Source organism: Phalangium opilio, unplaced genomic scaffold (assembly GCF_054372755.1).
Source record: "Phalangium opilio isolate 3A_F unplaced genomic scaffold, DU_Popi_V2 ptg000082l_1, whole genome shotgun sequence".
NCBI classification, from domain to species: Eukaryota; Metazoa; Arthropoda; class Arachnida; order Opiliones; family Phalangiidae; genus Phalangium; species Phalangium opilio.
This window is the reverse complement of record NW_028324189.1, coordinates 12,210,929-12,229,404: the sequence shown is the minus strand read 5'-3', so window position 1 is coordinate 12,229,404 and position 18,476 is coordinate 12,210,929. Positions and strand designations below refer to the sequence as shown.

Sequence of the window (18,476 nt, the reverse complement as noted above, 5' to 3'; positions counted from 1 at the left end):
TTCGTCCGAGCTATCGTCTTCGTAAGGTGACCATCTTTCGTTCAATCGCCAAGAACGGAAAAAAGAATCGGCTGAACGGTAGTTCTTTTCGATTATTTCGCAACCGATCGTCTTGACGCGTTGTCTGGCCAAATCAACGTACCTTTACAGTTGGTTTTGTTAGTTTTCTAAGGAGCGACGAGTGTGTGGGACAAGTGCAATTGCGCGATTACAAAAATGCAACAAAATTGGGAATTGCAATAAGCTTTACAAACAAACATAAGATCGCTGGAAAACCACTTGTTAAAAGTAACCTTTGTAAAGTGCGCCTGATTCTTGACTTTAAAAAAAATGACTTCGCTTGAACATTCAGAAACTTAATTTCACCGACTTCAATTATCTGATTTCGCTATGACTTTAGTGTAAGTATAATTTACAGGGTTCAAATGTACGCAAGTAGTTTCCCCTCTCGAAAAAATATACACGAAAAAATTTACACAAAAAACGTAATAAAATATTGGTAAATAAACATTTACAAGCGATAAATAAATGCAAACTAAAGGCGCAACAATTAAAAGTGTTCCCATAAATCCTTGCAAACCTTCATTCTTCAACTCGTTGTCGCGCGGTATCTTACCTCGTAAAAATCAGTTCGTCTCCTGGTACTTTCGACCTATGCAAGGTCAACATTTGCCATTCTATATTAGTATAGCTCAAATCCCCAATTCGAACTTTCCTAAAAGGTTGCGGTACTGGATTGGCAAACAAGTACCTATCTTCAATACAAGTACCGTAACTTCCTCTACATTTATAGTCCAATTGTAATTCCTCGAGTCGAGGTCTTTCGGGTCGAAGTTTAATTTTACCTAAGATACACAGAGCCCTAAAGAGACCTTCACTGGTATCCAAGTCCAATTTGGACATGGATTCCATTCGGGCTTCATCGCGTTCTTTGTCAATCGCGTCCAACGACATATCTCTCACTGAATAAGACTAACGGTCAAGAAAAACCTTTAAAATCGGTCGCTAAACAAATACTTTTAAGTCGGCAAACAAAAATACCCCAGGAGGTACAAAATTACTCCCTTTGTACGAAAATGCAACTACATCGCGCCAATAAGTTTCAAAGAAAATATATAAGAAAAGAAGCGATAAGATCGACGTGCAATCCATTGTCAACTTCGTTATTCACTAAAGTAATACGCTGTGTTTAGGTTTATCTAACGTCATTGCAGCCTATTAGAAGTAACTTTAACAACACTGCCAACCTAGTTTGTACTTGAACGAGACTTACGTGTCGTGTTTGCAAAAACCTTGTCAAAAATGAAGACGAATAGATAATGTACAGGTTTTTCTTTATAAGTTTGTATATAAATATACACAGAATTAAGAAAAGGCGTTTCTTATTTCCCCTCGATAATGTGGAGGAGAAGTTTCAAGTAATTCTTCTTTGTAATTTGCATCGATTAATTGCGTGTTTGGGGAATTGTAGCATGACTTACTTCGTAATTAAGGCAACTGATGAATAATACAAAAGTTTGCCTTAAGTTTTATCAGGGGGACAGGTGTTACTGGCGTTTAAAGTTCGCGGTGGTCTCACGAATGTCAGTTGGCACTCCATGATAACTTTATCCTCACTCAATTATAGTCAAAGCACAGAACTGCCGCTTCTAACAAAATCCTATATAGAGTTTTGTAGACAAAGTAGACTTATTTTATGGTTATTGAAAATGTCTACATTATGCCTTGGTTTGTACGTGAACGGTGAATATCAAGTATGCATTGCAATAAGCCTTTGTTTTTATAAGGGATAGATTTAATTTTAGAAGTAGGAATGGAGAACAGAGTAATCTGGGCGCACGTCCCGGAGCCCCTTCCACGGGACGAAGGGGTATGAAAGAAGAGGCGGGTCATAGCGACAGAGGTAAAACGGCATTACGTATTTTTCGCCGTCCTCGTCAGCAATGTCATCAAAACGTAGTTTAAACTTTTCGTTACGTGTTGGAGGGAGGGGCTCTATGCTGGGCTATAATAAATAAATACTAACCGTTCTCCATTCCTACTTCTAACATTAAATCTATCCCTGTTTTTATTAACTCACAGACCCAGTCACCTAGTAGGTTTTGTAGGTGAATAAGATATTATTCCTTTTAAAATTAAAAAGTTTTGTATTTTAATGTATTTCTTCATTGGGCTATGGGCGAATATGGCTCAGCTCAAAAGTCCAAATTAAAGAAAACAAAATGGTTCTTGTTTTTTGGAGATGGGGAGATTTTTATCAAAGAAAAATGGGGGTATGGGGGAGGAAATCAACCGAAATCAGGGGCGAAAAAGGCACTGTTAATATATATATATACATATACAAACATAATGTACAAATTTTTCATCTTAATGTACAATAAGGTAAAAATAATTATGACGTCATGGGGTTTGGGGGAGAGGGGGAGGGGTAAAAATTAAAAACTTTATAACGTTTTCTAATCAACGGCGAGCGGCGAGATTTCTATCCTATTATGGAGAATATATTCTCTAAATCATTTTACGAACCCAAATTTCATTATTTAATTAAAAACCAGCAAAAATATATTTTCTAAATTTGTTTTTGTTTTTTACTGGAATTTGTTTTTTTATGCAAATATCGCCTCTTTTTCCTTAATAATTTTATATATATTTATATAAAAAATGAATTAATACTATATCTTTGTTGGTTTTTTTTTTCTTTCTTTTCAAAAATCGAAACCTAAAAAATATTTAATCTAAAAAAAAAAAAAAAAATTGCTTTTTGCCAAAAAGTCCCTTGTTTGTTTGTTGATCCTTTCAAATCTTCATAAAAATAAACTTAACGCGTTCTTTTTTTTCTTACTCATCTACGCGCAATGCAATTAATATATAATAATTAAAAATATGTCAGTACCATTTTTCATCTAAAATTCCCGCAAATTTTCCTCCGCTTATAAAACGCAAAATATTCCTTATAATAATAAAAAAAAAAATCTTTGGTTCAAAATTCATATTATTATAATTATTAAATTCCCCCATTTTTATATTAAAATTATGCACTTAGGGGTTGGGGGAATAGGGGGGGGGGTTGCAATGCAAAACTACCCCCCCCCTCCACAAAAATTCTGCCAATCACAGACAGCGTTACGCAAAAAAAGTCTGAAAAAAAAAAACTATACAAAAATGTTCTATAAATGTCTGTTGGATTAAAACACCGAATTATTTACACGCAAATTAAAAAACAAAAAAAAAAAACTAGATTATCGATGGAGGTTTTGATTTTTTTACAACCAAATTAATATCAAAACCAATCTATTTTTAATATATATATATATAATATAATAAGATATTTATCCTTTATGCTGGGCCGCTCTTAATCTCATCTCTTAATTAATTTGTGTTTAATTATTCATTTAATTAAAAAAAAAAGCTCTCGTATTTGTGACTAGTAGATTCAATTCCTCGCAAAGTGTTCATTCAAAGTTCGCATCGCATCTTATCGTACTGCGCAGTTCATAAAGTTATAATGTTGATTTTAAAAACGTATTCGCAAAGTACTTTAGTACTAATTTTATTTATATTATATTAAATTAAATCCCGTCCCGAAATATTGTCCTTGTTGGATGGTTTTTTTAAATTTGTTTTTTTAAATATCCGCACACACCGCTTGGCGCTGTTTGTTGTTCTTTTTATAAATATCTTTATATCTGACGAAACACTCAGGTAATTAATTAATTAATTAATTAATAAAATTATAATTTGATTTAGACAGCCGATACTTGGGCTTCATCCTCATCTGAAAACAATATAGACAGACCCAGATTTTAAATTTAAATGTATGATAATGATCTTTTGGGTTGATGAGGTTTTTGAGGGAATTAATTTTGGATAAATTACCAGTGAGTGTGTGAGGTCTGTGTTAATGAAGCAAGCGGGGTTTTTTGTGCCGTGATAAGGTCATTTTGTAATAGGCAATGATAATTAAAAAAACAACCACCAAACGTGCAATGCAAAATTTTCACGTAAAAATGAAAAGTTTCAATATACTATAATCAAGAAGTTATATCTAGTATCTCAGAGAGAAGGTATAAATTCGCCAGATTTCCAGCTTTATCTCCAGTCCAAACGTAGTCTGTCCGGAGTTAATCCCCGCCTCTAAATTACAACCAGCATCTCATTGGTTCTTGAAAACTCACGTCGGCGCGACGCGAATGACGAAAATTACAGTCATATTTTCCGACTGAGGAGAGGCGAAATAGCCCGGCGCCTCCTTTTACGTCCCCCCTTGTATTTTGAAAGGGGGACTGGGACTATGGCGCGCGAATACAAAGGCATCTTATACCTTCTCTCTGAGATACTGATATAACTTCTTGCTATAATACTTGAGTGGATTGGAAGTTACCAAAGTGTTTTGATACATTTTAAGATATTCAAAAGACTAATGTGTTACGATATTAAAAACGTGCAATCAATCACCCTAAGATTCGAATAAATTTCATAAAGTGGAAAAATCAAAAGCCATTTATTAAATAGCCACGCCTACTTAGTTCAGACAGAAAGAAACTACGAAGATTATTCCAAGTTCTACTATGGATGATACATCGAGGAATATTTTTACGAGGTTATGGGAGGAGAGGGGGGTAGAAACCATAAATAATAGTTTCACCAAAAAAAATGCAATAAATCACGTTCGTGATAAGTGAGAGCAAAAACCCGAGGGGGTAGACACTTGAGAACTCAGGTGTACAATATGTCTTGAACTCAATGTACTGTCAAAGCTGAACTCTGAGTTCCGAAGGCTTGGAGCCAGGGGCGTGCCAACTACGGGGGCAGCGGGGGCCTTCGCCCCCGCTCAAATTCTCAATTCTATGGGACTTTAACATTAAGCAGTCATTTTGCCCCCGCTCCAGTTGAAAATGTTGGCTCATGTTGGCACGCCCCTGCTTGGAGCTCAGGTGTACACAGAGATCCAAAGTGTCTACCCCCTCGCAAAAACCAATCCAGATGTATAGTCTAAAATAACACCCCATAAAAGCTACAACCACCAACCACAACATTAAGAAGTTAATAAATTGAAGTAAATCATTACAAATCCACCCACGTAATGAACTTATATAAATAAGATCAAGAAAACGCAACAGAACTCCCCCCAAACATTCGTTACTAAAACACTAACAACAATACCCCGTAATACCATAGGGTACCAAGCATCTATAATAAACGCAAGCCACGTGCAAAAGCGCGCGAAGCTTGCCAAAAAACCAACCAAACAACCAAAAATCGTAAAAACTAAGATAGAGAAGATGGAAGGAACCCAGGAGATAAAGAAATCGTAAAAGTAATACTTGGAATATCTATCACCGTACTTAGCCACGCCTACTTTGTACAACCAGATGATTCCAAGTACTTACGAAATTCTTGAGTTTTAGGCACAGGTGACAGAATGAACGATAGGGTACTTGGCTACTTAAGCCGGAAACGTGTTTTTTTAAGCTTACCATCTTCTTCAGGATCAGTGGCATCGCTATTGTAGTAATTAGTGGTGACCCCTTCGTGACTATGCGCTCTACCCAAGCGAGCCATTTGCCTATTACGCGCTGCCATCTGAGCAGCTACCATGTAATCTGGGGGTTTCCGGCTTCTAACTGGGGGGAATGGTACGCCTTCTCTTAAGGGACCCGGTGGTGGAGGGGGTGCCATGATACCAGCTAGCGGCATAAGCCCTGAACATCAACAACGAAAAAATAAACAAAAAAAAAACAAATTGTAAGCGACTACTTTTCTAGCCAGCAGCGTTTAAAAATAAATAAATAAATAAATAATAATATGTTTATGTTTGTGTCGTATAGGAGCTGTATGTGAAAAATAATATTAAGAATGAAACGTGCCTGGTATTACTGCGGGTAGAACGGGTACAGCGTGAGGAAATGGCGGTCTTATCCTCATGGTGGGTGGTGAGTGAGAAGCTGAAATGAAAGTATAAGCTCACGGTTAGCAATTGATGGAACAAAGAACAAGTTGCTGCTTGAAAGGCAGTTATAGCAGAAGCCACGTTTTTAGTTTGACAGCGTGTGTAATCTGAAATTTTCCACCTATAAGTCCTGCCAAATTTCGAAATTGAGCAATTTCAGGGTGGTCCATATATAGAGAGATGCAGTCCATCAGTGCAATGCGTTTCAGATCGAGGGGTCCGACATTCACACTAATCCCGTACGCGTCTCGCGAAATTTGTCGAACAAAATCAAGACATCTTTGAAGAACTCACGAAATCAAAGAGGAAATTCCGAAATCTTTGGAGAAATCGCGAAATCAAAGAAGAAATCACGAAATCTTTGGAGAAATCGCGAAACCAAAGAAGAAATCACGAAATCTTTGGAGAAATCGCGAAACCAAAGAAGAAATCACGAAATCTTTGACGCTATCGCGAAATAAAGAGGAAATTCCGAAATCAAAGAAAAAATCACGAAATCTTTGGAGAAATCGCGAAACCAAAGAAGAAATCACGAAATCTTTGGAGAAATCGCGAAATCAAAGAAGAAATCACGATATCTTTGACAAAATCGCGAAATCAAAGAAGAAATCACGAAACTTTGACGCTATCGCGAAATCAAAGAGGAAATCACGAAATTTTTGGCGCTATCGCGAAACCAAAGAAGAAATCACGAAATCTTTGACGCTATCGCGAAATCAAGAGGAAATCACGAAATTTTTGGCGCTATTGCGAAATCAAATAGAATCACGAAATGAAAGAAGAAATAACGAAATCTTTGGCGATATCGCGAAATCAAAGAAGAAATCACGAAACCGTTGACAAAATCGCGAAATCCCATACGCCTTATTGGGAATATCTGACCCCTCGTTTCAAATAAACCACCATGTAAAAATAAATGTACGACTATCCGAAGAAATGTTTTATTTTAAAATCATATTCTATTCCTCACTTACTAAATCCACGAAATTAGGGGGAAGAGGCTTATAGGTCGAAAAAAATCAATGAATTACCAATACTTTACAAATATATATATATATACAAAATTACGTTCCAATGCCAAATTATATCAGAATACAAGAAAAAAAAGAACACATGCGTATAAGTAAATATTATCACATCGTGCAAGATCTGGGGTGATTTAGGCCTAAATCTATAAGAAGCTGTGATGGTGGTGCTGGTGGTTGTATTTCATTACCTAATAAAGGCCCTCGTCGTTGGGCTGGAGGTGAATTGTTGGAAGAACTTATCGAACTGATACTGTGACTGTCAAAACTTGCGGAAGAGGTAGCATGCCCCGAATCAGTGTCATAAGAGGAGGATGAGGAATGAGAAGAAGGTGGTAAGGAATGAGGGGGTAACGGGGGTGGATGGTTTGGAATATGACTGTGGTAGCTACCGCAGCTATCGGTCGATGTCACGGAGCCTACAAATTAATAATGGAGCAAAATTCACACAATGCAAACAAACAAACAAAAAAAAAAGAGTATATATCTTAACCATTCACTTTCTCTATTAAGAAATACGTGCGAGCAAATGTGGATGAGAGGGAAAGTATGACAATGGCCATAGAGCCTGTGTTAAAAAACGCGGACATCAAAGTTTCGCCAATAACTATTTAGTTTACTAGTGACTGATGGACTTGCAAACTCGCGACTGAAAGTAGTTCAGACATTTATGCTCCTTGGTTTAACCATAGCCCACTCGATCACGTGCATCACGACGCAAGCTGCTCGCACTATAGCTAAGCTACCGAGATTTGTTTTAAACGTATATAGTTTTACGCGCTCTTCTATTGCTTCGATAACCTTACTTAAATCCATATTATACCTTCAAATACCTTTTAAAACATTACCAGCTACTCTGTCCTGACTACAAACACAAATCGAGGAAGTTCTAGCATACACAATAGCAGACGACGGTAACCGCGTAACTGCGAATTAACACAAGACCTACTTTAAGGGAGTGAACAGGCCCAGTATAGCTACGCCAATAAAACGGTTAACTACGGCAAAACTCTGATGACTCGCGAGTCGACTTTTGGCCATTTTCATACTTTTTTCACTCATCCACTTTTGGTGCGAGTTATATAAGAAAATTATAATAAATTATGTTAAAATAGCAAATCATGCAATGCAATATCAAATGCAAATATTAATAAAACGCAATCGAGATATTGCCACTATTGCAAACCTTACCCAAATTTGAAATAACAAAGCGTAAATAAATATCACTTGTTTTCCCCGGAGCGAGCTTTAATAATTTAAACTAATTTCACGAGCACAATTAAATTAAAATGCGGATTAATTGAAAATAAATTTTACATACATAAACATGTCAAAAACTAAATTATCTATTTCTGTGATTAAATCACGATTAATTAAAAAAACCTAATACATGCATCGATATAAAAAGGGTGTATAGGAAAAATACCACTTATTATATTTTTAAGATATATATAAAGTAATTTTAAAATAATAGTAAATTTCGACCTTAATTGAATTTAATTTAAGGGACTAATTGAAGTTTTAAAATTCTAGTGTAGGAAAAAGTCTTCTGCTAAATACTGAACACTTTAAAGGGAGGGTGAAGTGGAAAATCAAGTGATTTTTTTATCGCTTCTTCAACTAATTATAAGACCAGTCTGCATAGTCAAACATTCAGGAAATACTGTCTCCAAATGATTTTAAAATTCAAATTAGGTTCAGACTTTAGTTTTAAACAAGGACTTCCGACCAATCGCGTAACGCCTTGCCTTTTTGTTAACAAGATTCTCGTGGCACGTTCCGTGTCGAATGAAATTTATCACGAGATTTGATAAAATTAGGCGCGCGATGTGATAATCGTGGCGCGAGACATGGAGCGTGCGTGCCACGAGAATTTTGTTAATAAAAAGGCAGGGCGTTACGCGATTGGTCGGAAGTCCTTGTTTAAAACTAAAGTCTGAACCTAATTTGAATTTTAAAATCATTCGGAGCTGGTATTTCCTGAATGTTTCACTATGCAGACTAGTCTTAAAAAATCACTTGATTTTCTACTTCACCCTCCCTTTAAGGGACTAATTGAAGTTTTAAAATTCTAGTGTAAATACTGAACACTTTAAAATTCACACAGTTTCGATGGGAAAGACTTAACTAGTACCGAAAGTGCTTATTTAACCTAACTTAGTGGCAATTCTCTGACAATACAACATCGCGATAAATAAAAATTAAAGTTAAATTAATTATAATTATAATTAAGTTAAAAAGCGTGACGCATGCAAAGAAAGCCATTCCACGCCTTCTTAGTAAAGACTACATAGCGGTGATGAAATATTTCTTCCTAGTTTTGGCCCCATAAAGAAGAACCCCGATAGTTCGTACGCTTATCTTAATATGCCTAAACCGGCGTTTAGTACCTGAAGTATGTGACTTTCGCAGAGGATTATTTAGAGTCGTGACGCTTGAACTTTCGGCGGAAAGGTCAACTGGCATGACAGCCGGACCGACAACGGTGGCCACGGCGTTAACGGTATCACTGTGAGAGCGTCCGTGACCTTGAACTGGTCGAATATCTGAACGTTTACGGTGAGCGTTGGGCGAAGGCGAAGGAGATAACGAATGATGATGTCGGGGAGGTTGATGAGGTCGGATCTTTGTTTGATCTGATAGAGATAAAAGCTTTCTAACTGCTTGAGGAGAATCAGCGCCTAAAGAACGAACGTTACACACCCAAAAATTCAAATATAGGCCAACTCTCATGCGGTTAGGTTTTTATTTTCTTTCTTTCTTTTTAAAATATTGCAAAAACACACACACATATATATAAAAGAAAAATTTAAATAAATCTTACCAAATTTAGGGCCGGAATTGATGGACTTCTTCCCTTCGGACGTGCTGCTAGTGCTGCTTGCGGTGGAAAGAGTCGGCGATGGATGGCGCTTACGAGGCGGCGCTGTCATTGCGTTTGCCACTGAAGAAAAAGTAATTAAAATTAAATTAAATTAAATTAACTTGACACAAACCCTTTGAGACTCAAAGAAGACATACTTGGCCCAGTTACTGGTTCACATTCCATAGACATTTCCCGCAATTTTTCCTCATCAGTTATGACTTTGAGATTTGATAAGTAGGCTTTGACCCTCCGTACCATTTGAGCCTTAATTAAAATTAATTTAATATAATTTAATTAAACTTAAATACAAGTTAACACAAAGGCCATAAAGTGAAACCAAACACTTACTTCTTCGAACATTTTCTTTGTATTTGGCTGAGCGGCGCTCTTCTTTCTTCTTTTAACAGTTGCCGCGTTTGTGGCGGTGACGAAAGAGTTGAGAGAAGCCATGGCCGCGGACAAATGAGCCCCTCCCAGTTCTAACATGCTAAAGAGGTCATAGGGCGCCGAACACATATTCATCAGGGAGCGAACTTCTTTCGCGATCATCCTCAATTTTTCAAAGTTAACCAGATGGTCAACGAAGGTATCATTACCGAGATTAATAAAAGTGAGATCTTTCTTTACAACGGGATAAAATGGAATCTGAAGGATTAAGATTAAAGTCGCGAAGGATTAATTAACTTCGGAATCATTAAAGAAAATGGTGCAGAGAGTGAGTGAACTTACAATGGGTGGTTGAGTGTGTTCGCTATTGATGAGATTACGATATTTACACATGTTGCGCGATGGATCCATTAAATCTTGCAGATCCTAAGAGTAATACGTTAGAAAAATTAATAAATTACTATAATTAATATAGGAGAACAGAGTTCATACAACTTTTGAAAAACAAATTTCCCTGAGATTTCCAGGTTTTTTCCCCGTATATGGAGTATATCCTACGGAGCAAATGTTAACGAAGGAGAGGGGGGGGGGAATAGGACTATAACATAATCAAAGAACATCCCTGTATCTCTAGTAGAACCAGAGTTATGAGCCTCCAAAGTTTAGTGTAATGTTAATCCTACGGAGGGGATGTTGATGAACATTTTGCTTAATTACTCGGTCCCTGTTTGTCGTAGCCCTACGTTTGTAGTATGGTTGGATGGGGGGAAAATTGGACTATAACATACTCAAAGGGCATCCCCGTATCTCTCATGTAACCAGAGTTATGAGCCTCCAAATTTGGGTGTAATGTTAATCCTATGGAGGGGATGTTGATGAACATTTTGCTTAATTACTCGGCCCCTGTTTGTCGTAGCTCTACGTTTGTAGTATGGTTGGATGGGGGGCAAATTGGACTATAACATACTGAAAGGACATCCCCGTATCTCTAGTAGAACCAGAGTTATGAGCCTCCAAAGTATAGTGTAATGTTAATCCTATGGAGGGGGGTATGTTCACGAACATTTTGCTTAATTACTCGGTCCCTGTTTGACGCAAATTTCCCTGAATTAGCCTTATTCCTTATCAGCGCCACCTACCCATAGCGGCGACTTTGAGAACTACTGTAAGCGGCAAGCCAATCAGATGTCGCTAAAATCTGGTGACGTCACTGACTGGCACTCTCAGGTCTTACCAAAATTCTAAATTTCCCTGAGGTTTTTGTTAACTATTTATTTCCCTGATTTTTCCCGGTTTTCCAGGTTTGTATGAACCCTGGAGAAATAAATTAAATGCAATTGAGAACGTACTTCGAACATTTTCAGGTACTTGGTTGGTAATTTCTCCCACGTAAGTCTTAATCTGGACACGGTTCTGTGTCCGAGTCCGCTTAATATCGCGAACATTGAGTTGAAATTTTTACATTCTTTGCATTGTCCTGGTAACGATGTAACACAGTTAAAAAACCCCTATCCTCGCGTTTGAACTATTTAAAAGATTCAAAAGACTTACTGGCAACTTTAATAAAATGCTTGATGATTTTCATCCTCCTTAAAATATTAGGTTCTCCGCAAACTTCGGAAACGACCCAAAACATTTCTCTATTTACAAGTTCGGCGAATTTGGCCAGCATGGGAAATCCGTACTTTGATTTCACTTCGAACAAATCGTCAATATATTCCGTGGGTTCGATTTGTCGAAAAATGCTAAAGTCTTCGAGGGTTAATTGAGTGGCGACTTCGACGCTGTTCAATTGAAGAAAATGGACTTGGCTCTCCCGTAGTAACTCGGGGGCCATATCGTCCGTAACAAGGGCTTCTTGCGAAGAATTGTTCTTGAGAAAATAGCGACTATTGAGTCCAATTCTCTCCGCTAAATTCTGCATTTGATCAGGTAGCCTTCTTTGTTTTATAACCCCACCTTCACCCACGGTAACCTCGCATAACGAATAGTTACTGCACAAGTTTCAACAGATTAAACCCCTTGCATTAAGTCCCTCCCAAAAGGGACAACACTGAACGTACCTGCTGGGGTCTGTGATCCCAAATTCCCTGAGTGATAACATAACCACTTCTCTAGCGGTTGTTTCTTTATGAATAAGGAGGTATTTACAAGTTTGATCTGCACGATAAACTTTTAAAACGTGCTCGGGAAAGTCCAATTGTAAATCGTGTTCGTAAAAAGCCGGGATGGCGGTTAAGTCCGGATTGCTGTGACTGTGGTATAGAATTCCGGTACCATTTGAACCCGTTGTGGTACCGGAATGAAGTGGGGAACTTCCGCGATGATTTTGATGCCCGCCCGCTGTCGAACCGGGATATAAACTATCGTCGGAACTATTTAAAGGAGTCTCGCTGCAATAAAACCCACCCCAATTATCAATACTCGCCTGCCTGGGTCCCTTCAACGTGGGCGAAAAAAAGAACCACTTACTTATTGAGTGCTTTAGGAATGATTGTTAATTTGGCCAAAGCTTTCTTTAATCTCGCCCGATGTCCTAACGTCATAAAACCCTTTTTGTCGTCTTTCTTACAATCCCCGCTCGTATTGGAAGACAAGGTTGAATTTGAAACAATACAAACTCCGGGCGTTCCTTTAACCGGAGGCGAACCAGGTTGGAAGACCGTGTGTCCCATTCCCAAGACACTCAATGGGTATCCTCCAACCGAAATAGGAAGACCCCATTCCAAATGAGACGATGACAACCTGGCTCGTGGGTCAGGTTGTAATCGGGCAATTTCCGAAGCCTTACGACCTCTGGGTCGGGGAGAGGTATCCGGTGTGTTGAGCATTTCTTTAAACACTGTTTCAAAATTGCTCTTAGTACCGGCCAAAGGGTGAAGCTAAGTCTTTAGCTTAGCTAGACTTACCTAATAAATTAGATCTGACTGTAACGCTTAAGTGAGTTGACCCTTTAAGAATCTCTAAAGCTTTGGCTTGATTGACGTGTTCGAAACTTTGACCATTGACTTCCAATACTTGATCGCCCCTTTTGAGACCAACTTCTTCGGCTTTGGAACCCTTTTCAACTTTAGATATGAAAATACCGAACCCCCGTTCGTATCCACCCAAGATAGTGAAGTTCAAGGGTTCGTCTCTCGTCGATCGAGCTAAGGTTATAGTTCGACTTCTGGCTTTGGTGGCGCAGGCGATATTTAACAACCTAAGTTGACCCTGCATTTTTTCCTTCTCCAAGCCAGCCTCGAATTTTTCCAGAAACTCCATCATATCGGGATCAGTTTCAAAATCGGTAAAGTGATTGTTCACCCATAGTAAGACCACCCTCGTCACTTTATCCCTGAGATGAGGGTCTTCGAACCATTCCAAAAGCATATTGGCCACGAATAGGGCGTTAGGTACGAATGTTCGGTGCGTAAGTAGAAAATCCTCAACGTAACTAGGATCCATCGGGTTTTCTTCAACAAGTTGGGCCATTAACCGTTCGGAAGTTCCCTAAACAGGTTTTCAACTTTTTTTTCAGCGAACTTTCATTGACTTCTCAATTTTGAGCAAATTTTAAACATTGATAATCTGTACGCAACAGGACCACTCATTCGCGTAATATTTCTAAACATCTCAGTTAGGCCTAATGTAGGCTTATTTAACGTCAAATAATTAAAACCACCGCAAAAATACGTAATCAAAATCAGAAAAACAGAAACCAAAAAAAAAACAAAAAAACTCGAAACTTGAATGAATTAGCTAGTGAGGGAGGGTGGATAAGTTGAAAGAGAAAAATTCCAACACTTCCTGCTTTGGCATTTTTTGAAAAATTGAGGGTGGGGAATTCCTAGTCGAGAGTTATTTCCTCTTTAGAATCTAAACTCTAGCGCCCGAAACGTAGAGGTAATTCTTTCATATATATTTTATTAAGTTTCCTGTCATCTAAAACAATAGGGCCTTTGTCCGTACCGTTTTTATTTTTATATATAAAAACATACACTCGTTATGGCATTACCTTTAAAAAAAAGCCGACAAAACCCACGAGGAAACTTTCTAACCAAATATAAAAAGAAAGAATCATAACTCACCCTAATGACCACGTGTCCTCTCCTACTTCCTCCATCCAAAATTCGGTGTTCAGTGACCAGGACAACTTGACCATCTTCCTCGTGTTTCCGCGTATTTTCTTCACCTTGGTGGAGTATTCTGTAGTAATCACTTTGGGCTATGCAGACGAATTGACAGTCGTCGACCTTTGTCCTCATGACACCTTGATGGAACATTTTATCCATTGTTGGGCTGACACCGAAGCTAAGGGGACGAAATTAAAGCGCGGGAAATTGAGCCTTTTGCGATGACTATGGTATGATGATTGGTCGGTGTTGGACAGTTATTGTTTGAAGGTTTCGCTTACCTATCACCGAGATGCAATTCTTGTACAGTTCCATCGGAATGGACAACTTCAACGTGTCCATTGACAATCACAGACCAGGAGTCCAACTCCTCTTTATCGTTCATCACAATGGTTCCCGCTTTATCGACAACGGCAAACACCATCACAGCGCAGAGAGCTCGCCTAACTGTTAACGTTAAATTGGCGAAAGCCTAAAAAGAAATTAATCTAATGTATTAGAATAATTATCATACTAAAACTTTACTGGTAGTTCCCTGCTAATCGTGTTAGTTTTCCCACAACTATTCTCAAGTCCCCAGTGCCAAATAAGCGGGGCTAAGACGGCAAACAGACGGACTGTTTAAGTTGGGTTCATGAGGGTCAGAGGTCAAGTTGCCGTCTTCAAAGGTTAGGGACCTCCCTCAAAATTACATGAAAACTCACAGGCAAATGCTGCATAAATTCCAGTAGGGTTTCAATGTCGTCCTCGGTTCTATCAGCCGGTTCCTTGTCCAAACATTCCCGGACGGTGTCCCTGACAGTTAAACTGTCTATGGAGTCCGCTAATTCCTCCTCTTCATCGGAATCGACCATACTTTCAGTCAACCCTGAGAAATCAACCTCTTGGTCCTCCAAAGAGGACTGTACGGACTGCATGGTATCGGAACCCGAATACGCGGACGACGTATCGCTACTGTGCGAACTACGGCTGGACTTGAGCAGAACTTCGCCACGATGTAACATCGTTTGGATGTACGGGAGATCTATCTAAAAACGCCCAGAAAAAAACACACCACATTTTAGTAAAATTAAATTAAAAAACATCGAACTGAACATTTAAAAACTTTTTTAAAGCTAAGCCTAATCTTATCTTAGCACTTACAGAGAGTGACTTTATTGTTTGGCATTTTTTCTTAAAAACGCGAGGAAATTATGTGAAATTTCTCGCGAAGCAAAACCACGTGGACCACCATCACCACTCTTTACCCCTACACTCTCGCGCGCAGTTATAGGCGCGAAAAAGCCAGAACCCAGTGATTTTTCTAGCAAAGGGTCAAAACTTCACACACTCCGGAAAATCTTTTTTTTTCTAACCCAACCCCCTGTCAAAATTAACTGTTTCACAAAAGCCATAGGAATTCCAAATAAAAAAATACAACTTCAACTCTGGCACGCTTTAATCGCCGAGGGGCTCGTAACTTTCAATAACATGCACAAGCCTTCGATATTGTTATCTCTGAATACAGGAAATCAGAGTGGATAACCCCTCTTTCGTACCACCCAGAAAGACCGATTGTCCGATAAAAATCACGAGTAAAATGGTTTTGCACCTGTATTTTCGAAAATCGAGTGACACCGATGACCCCCCATGAGCATTTCCTAGTGAGGGTAAAAATAACCCAATAACCCTTCCCGAAACGAAAATGGGTTCGCAATAAAGTGTGAAAGTGGTCGCTTTAACGTAAAACCAAGAAGCGATATCTAGTTTACTAGGGAGAAGATATAAATTCGCCACAATCCCAGCTTTATCTCCAGTCCAAACGTAGGTCCGAAGTTAATCCCCGCCTCTAAATTACAACCAGCCAGCATCTCATTTGTTCTTGAAAACTCACGTCAGCGCGAGGCGAATGACGAAAATTACGTATTTTCCGACTGAGGGGAGGTGAAATAGCCCGGGCTCCTTTTACGTCCCCCCTTATATTTTGAAAGGGAGACTGGGACTATGGCGCACGAATACTAAGGCATCCCTAGTACCTTCTCCCTAATAAACTTGATATCACTTCTTGGTAAAACCTAAGACCATGGTATTAGGTAAAACTGTACAAAAAATAAATTTTTTGAAACTGAATAAAAAAGTTGAAGTTATAATAATAATAAAAAAAAAATCAAAAATTCCAATAAAATTTTGGGGAGGGGGGATTACGTCATCATATAAAGAATATATATATGTCTGAAAGGAGGCCTTCTTTCCAGGGGCGTTATAGACCATCCATTAGTTGCATGCAGAGAAACCAACATACAGGAGGGGAGACGGCAATCCCTCGGGTCAAGATTCAACACCGGACGGAGTTCACCCGAGTTTTCCCCTAGCGGTGCTTCTCGGCGAGAAGTAAATAACCCAAGATGGTGACCTTCCCGGCTCCTATGGCGTCTGTTTCTCTTGTGGAATGAATGGAATGGTCTATTTTAACGTTCCATGGGAGAGACTGTATCTAAGGGGGTTTTTGGGGTTGAAATTGAAACAGTGATGGAACGAACCCTCGCCATTTGGGTGGTGGGGTAGAATTGGAGAAACGACGAGACTCGGAGAGAATGGAAGGTTTTTGGATCGATCACAGACGAATCGGATACGACAGACTGTCTGTGACACATCTTAAGGGACGCCCTGGAATTTATTTAAAGCATGGATGCATGCTGCTGCTGGCTCGCTACCCTCAGAAACAAATACCAGTCGATAGAAAAAAAAAGAAAGAAAAAACACAAATTGTTTCGATTCACTGATGCTAAAACTAATTAAACTACGGAATTCTTCGAATTTCTGGCATATAAAAAACAACAACAGCAGTATATACGGGTTGATGAAAAAGTAACGCAAAACTTTGGTTAAAGCTATGGAGAGTACAATTGAAGCTGTTGATAGGTAGTTTTAAAGGCCGACTTCCAGCGAAAAGGGTTCTAGCGAACTGAAAACCGAGCATCGAGACTAACAATCCCCGCTGCGTCAAAAGATGGAAGAGTTCTAGCGAACTGAAGATGAACAATAGAAATCCTTTTAAATTTATTTCCTCTCGAATTTTTGCTTTCCCCTGAAGGAAATTCTCTATTGTGTATCTTCAGTTCGCTAGAGCCACATTGCACGGCTTTCACTTAGCTAGAAACTTCCATCTTTTACTCCAGCGGGGATTCGAAAATCGGCAGGGTCGCTTCATTGTTAGACTCGATGCTCGGTTTTCAGTTCGCTAGAACTCTTTTCGATGGAAGTCCGCCTTTAACAACAGGGACAATACAAAGTTTCCACTAAAGGATTTGTTTCTCTTGTCATTCCTTGTACCCTGATTAACATTTACAAAAGGTCAAAGGTACAGCTTGTACACCGAGGGGCGGCCGGTCTCTCAGTGTACCATGCAGGCTTACCTTTGACTGTACTAAACTGATATCGCGTAATCTTTAACAGTGCTAAAATAAAATGATTACACTTAATCCGTAATCAATGGCTTCAATGCACAAGGAATCTGATAGTGATTATCCCCTCGTTTAACACTTAATTACACGGAGTTCCTAGCCCCTCGCCCTCAATGCAATTAACATCTACAACAGTTTTATGTAATAGTAATTTTCATAACATAACACACCCTACCTTTAGGCTAATAACGCTAATAAAACATGGGATAAATAAGGAAAAGTTATTAGTAAACTAATTATATCTTTCATTCATATTTCAAGAAGAAAAAAAAAACCAAACTATTTTTAGTAAATACTTTTTTACTAGACCTAGTCAGTAGTCTCGTTCCTTAAAATTTGCGCATCCAAGACCCGGTATCAAATTTTCCTCATTCCAAAATAGAAACAACCTTCGCCTTCCAAAATATCCCAAAAAAAAAGGTAACAAAAATCCGCTCGAAGTAAAAATCAAATTTTAAAATTGTCACAAGTCCTAGCCCGGGTTTAGTATCACTTAAAATTTCAAGAGAGCTAGCTATACACTACTTGGGGGTATGGGTGATGATATCAAGTGGCGTATAGTGAATTTAAATCAATTTCCTCTTGCGAATTCTTAGACATTAAACGAATGGTTGTCCTTGATCTTTCCCTTTATCTTGAAAAGGATCGAAACCATCCTGGATTTTTAACACCTCCATGCTTGAAGGACGA

At 38.6% G+C, this 18,476-nt stretch overlaps 1 protein-coding gene across 11 annotated transcripts in view; it reads right to left on the bottom strand.

Annotated features, from left to right (window-relative positions):
• Nucleotides 1-3,616: 3,616 nt before the first annotated feature.
• Nucleotides 3,617-18,476, bottom strand: part of LOC149651742 (rap guanine nucleotide exchange factor 6-like) — a 97,623-nt gene continuing 82,763 nt past the window's right edge. For 5 of the 11 annotated variants that reach the window (XM_089848786.1, XM_089848792.1, XM_089848793.1 and 2 more), the window contains 17 exons: nucleotides 15,048-15,371; nucleotides 14,625-14,815; nucleotides 14,299-14,521; nucleotides 13,138-13,720; nucleotides 12,701-13,070; nucleotides 12,292-12,621; nucleotides 11,780-12,222; nucleotides 11,578-11,705; nucleotides 10,571-10,654; nucleotides 10,190-10,486; nucleotides 9,997-10,105; nucleotides 9,800-9,919; nucleotides 9,366-9,656; nucleotides 7,167-7,394; nucleotides 5,868-5,945; nucleotides 5,478-5,702; nucleotides 3,617-3,775 (listed from right to left, as the gene is read on the bottom strand). In XM_089848786.1, the coding sequence (XP_089704912.1) occupies nucleotides 3,744-3,775; nucleotides 5,478-5,702; nucleotides 5,868-5,945; nucleotides 7,167-7,394; nucleotides 9,366-9,656; nucleotides 9,800-9,919; nucleotides 9,997-10,105; nucleotides 10,190-10,486; nucleotides 10,571-10,654; nucleotides 11,578-11,705; nucleotides 11,780-12,222; nucleotides 12,292-12,621; nucleotides 12,701-13,070; nucleotides 13,138-13,720; nucleotides 14,299-14,521; nucleotides 14,625-14,815; nucleotides 15,048-15,371 (4,056 nt within the window). In that variant the 3' untranslated portion in view covers nucleotides 3,617-3,743. Of the gene's footprint in view, nucleotides 3,776-5,477; nucleotides 5,703-5,867; nucleotides 5,946-7,166; nucleotides 7,395-9,365; nucleotides 9,657-9,799; nucleotides 9,920-9,996; nucleotides 10,106-10,189; nucleotides 10,487-10,570; nucleotides 10,655-11,577; nucleotides 11,706-11,779; nucleotides 12,223-12,291; nucleotides 12,622-12,700; nucleotides 13,071-13,137; nucleotides 13,721-14,298; nucleotides 14,522-14,624; nucleotides 14,816-15,047; nucleotides 15,372-15,486; nucleotides 15,630-18,476 lie in introns of those variants that run through there. The other 6 variants (XM_089848797.1, XM_089848787.1, XM_089848789.1 and 3 more) reach the window with 6 other exon arrangements.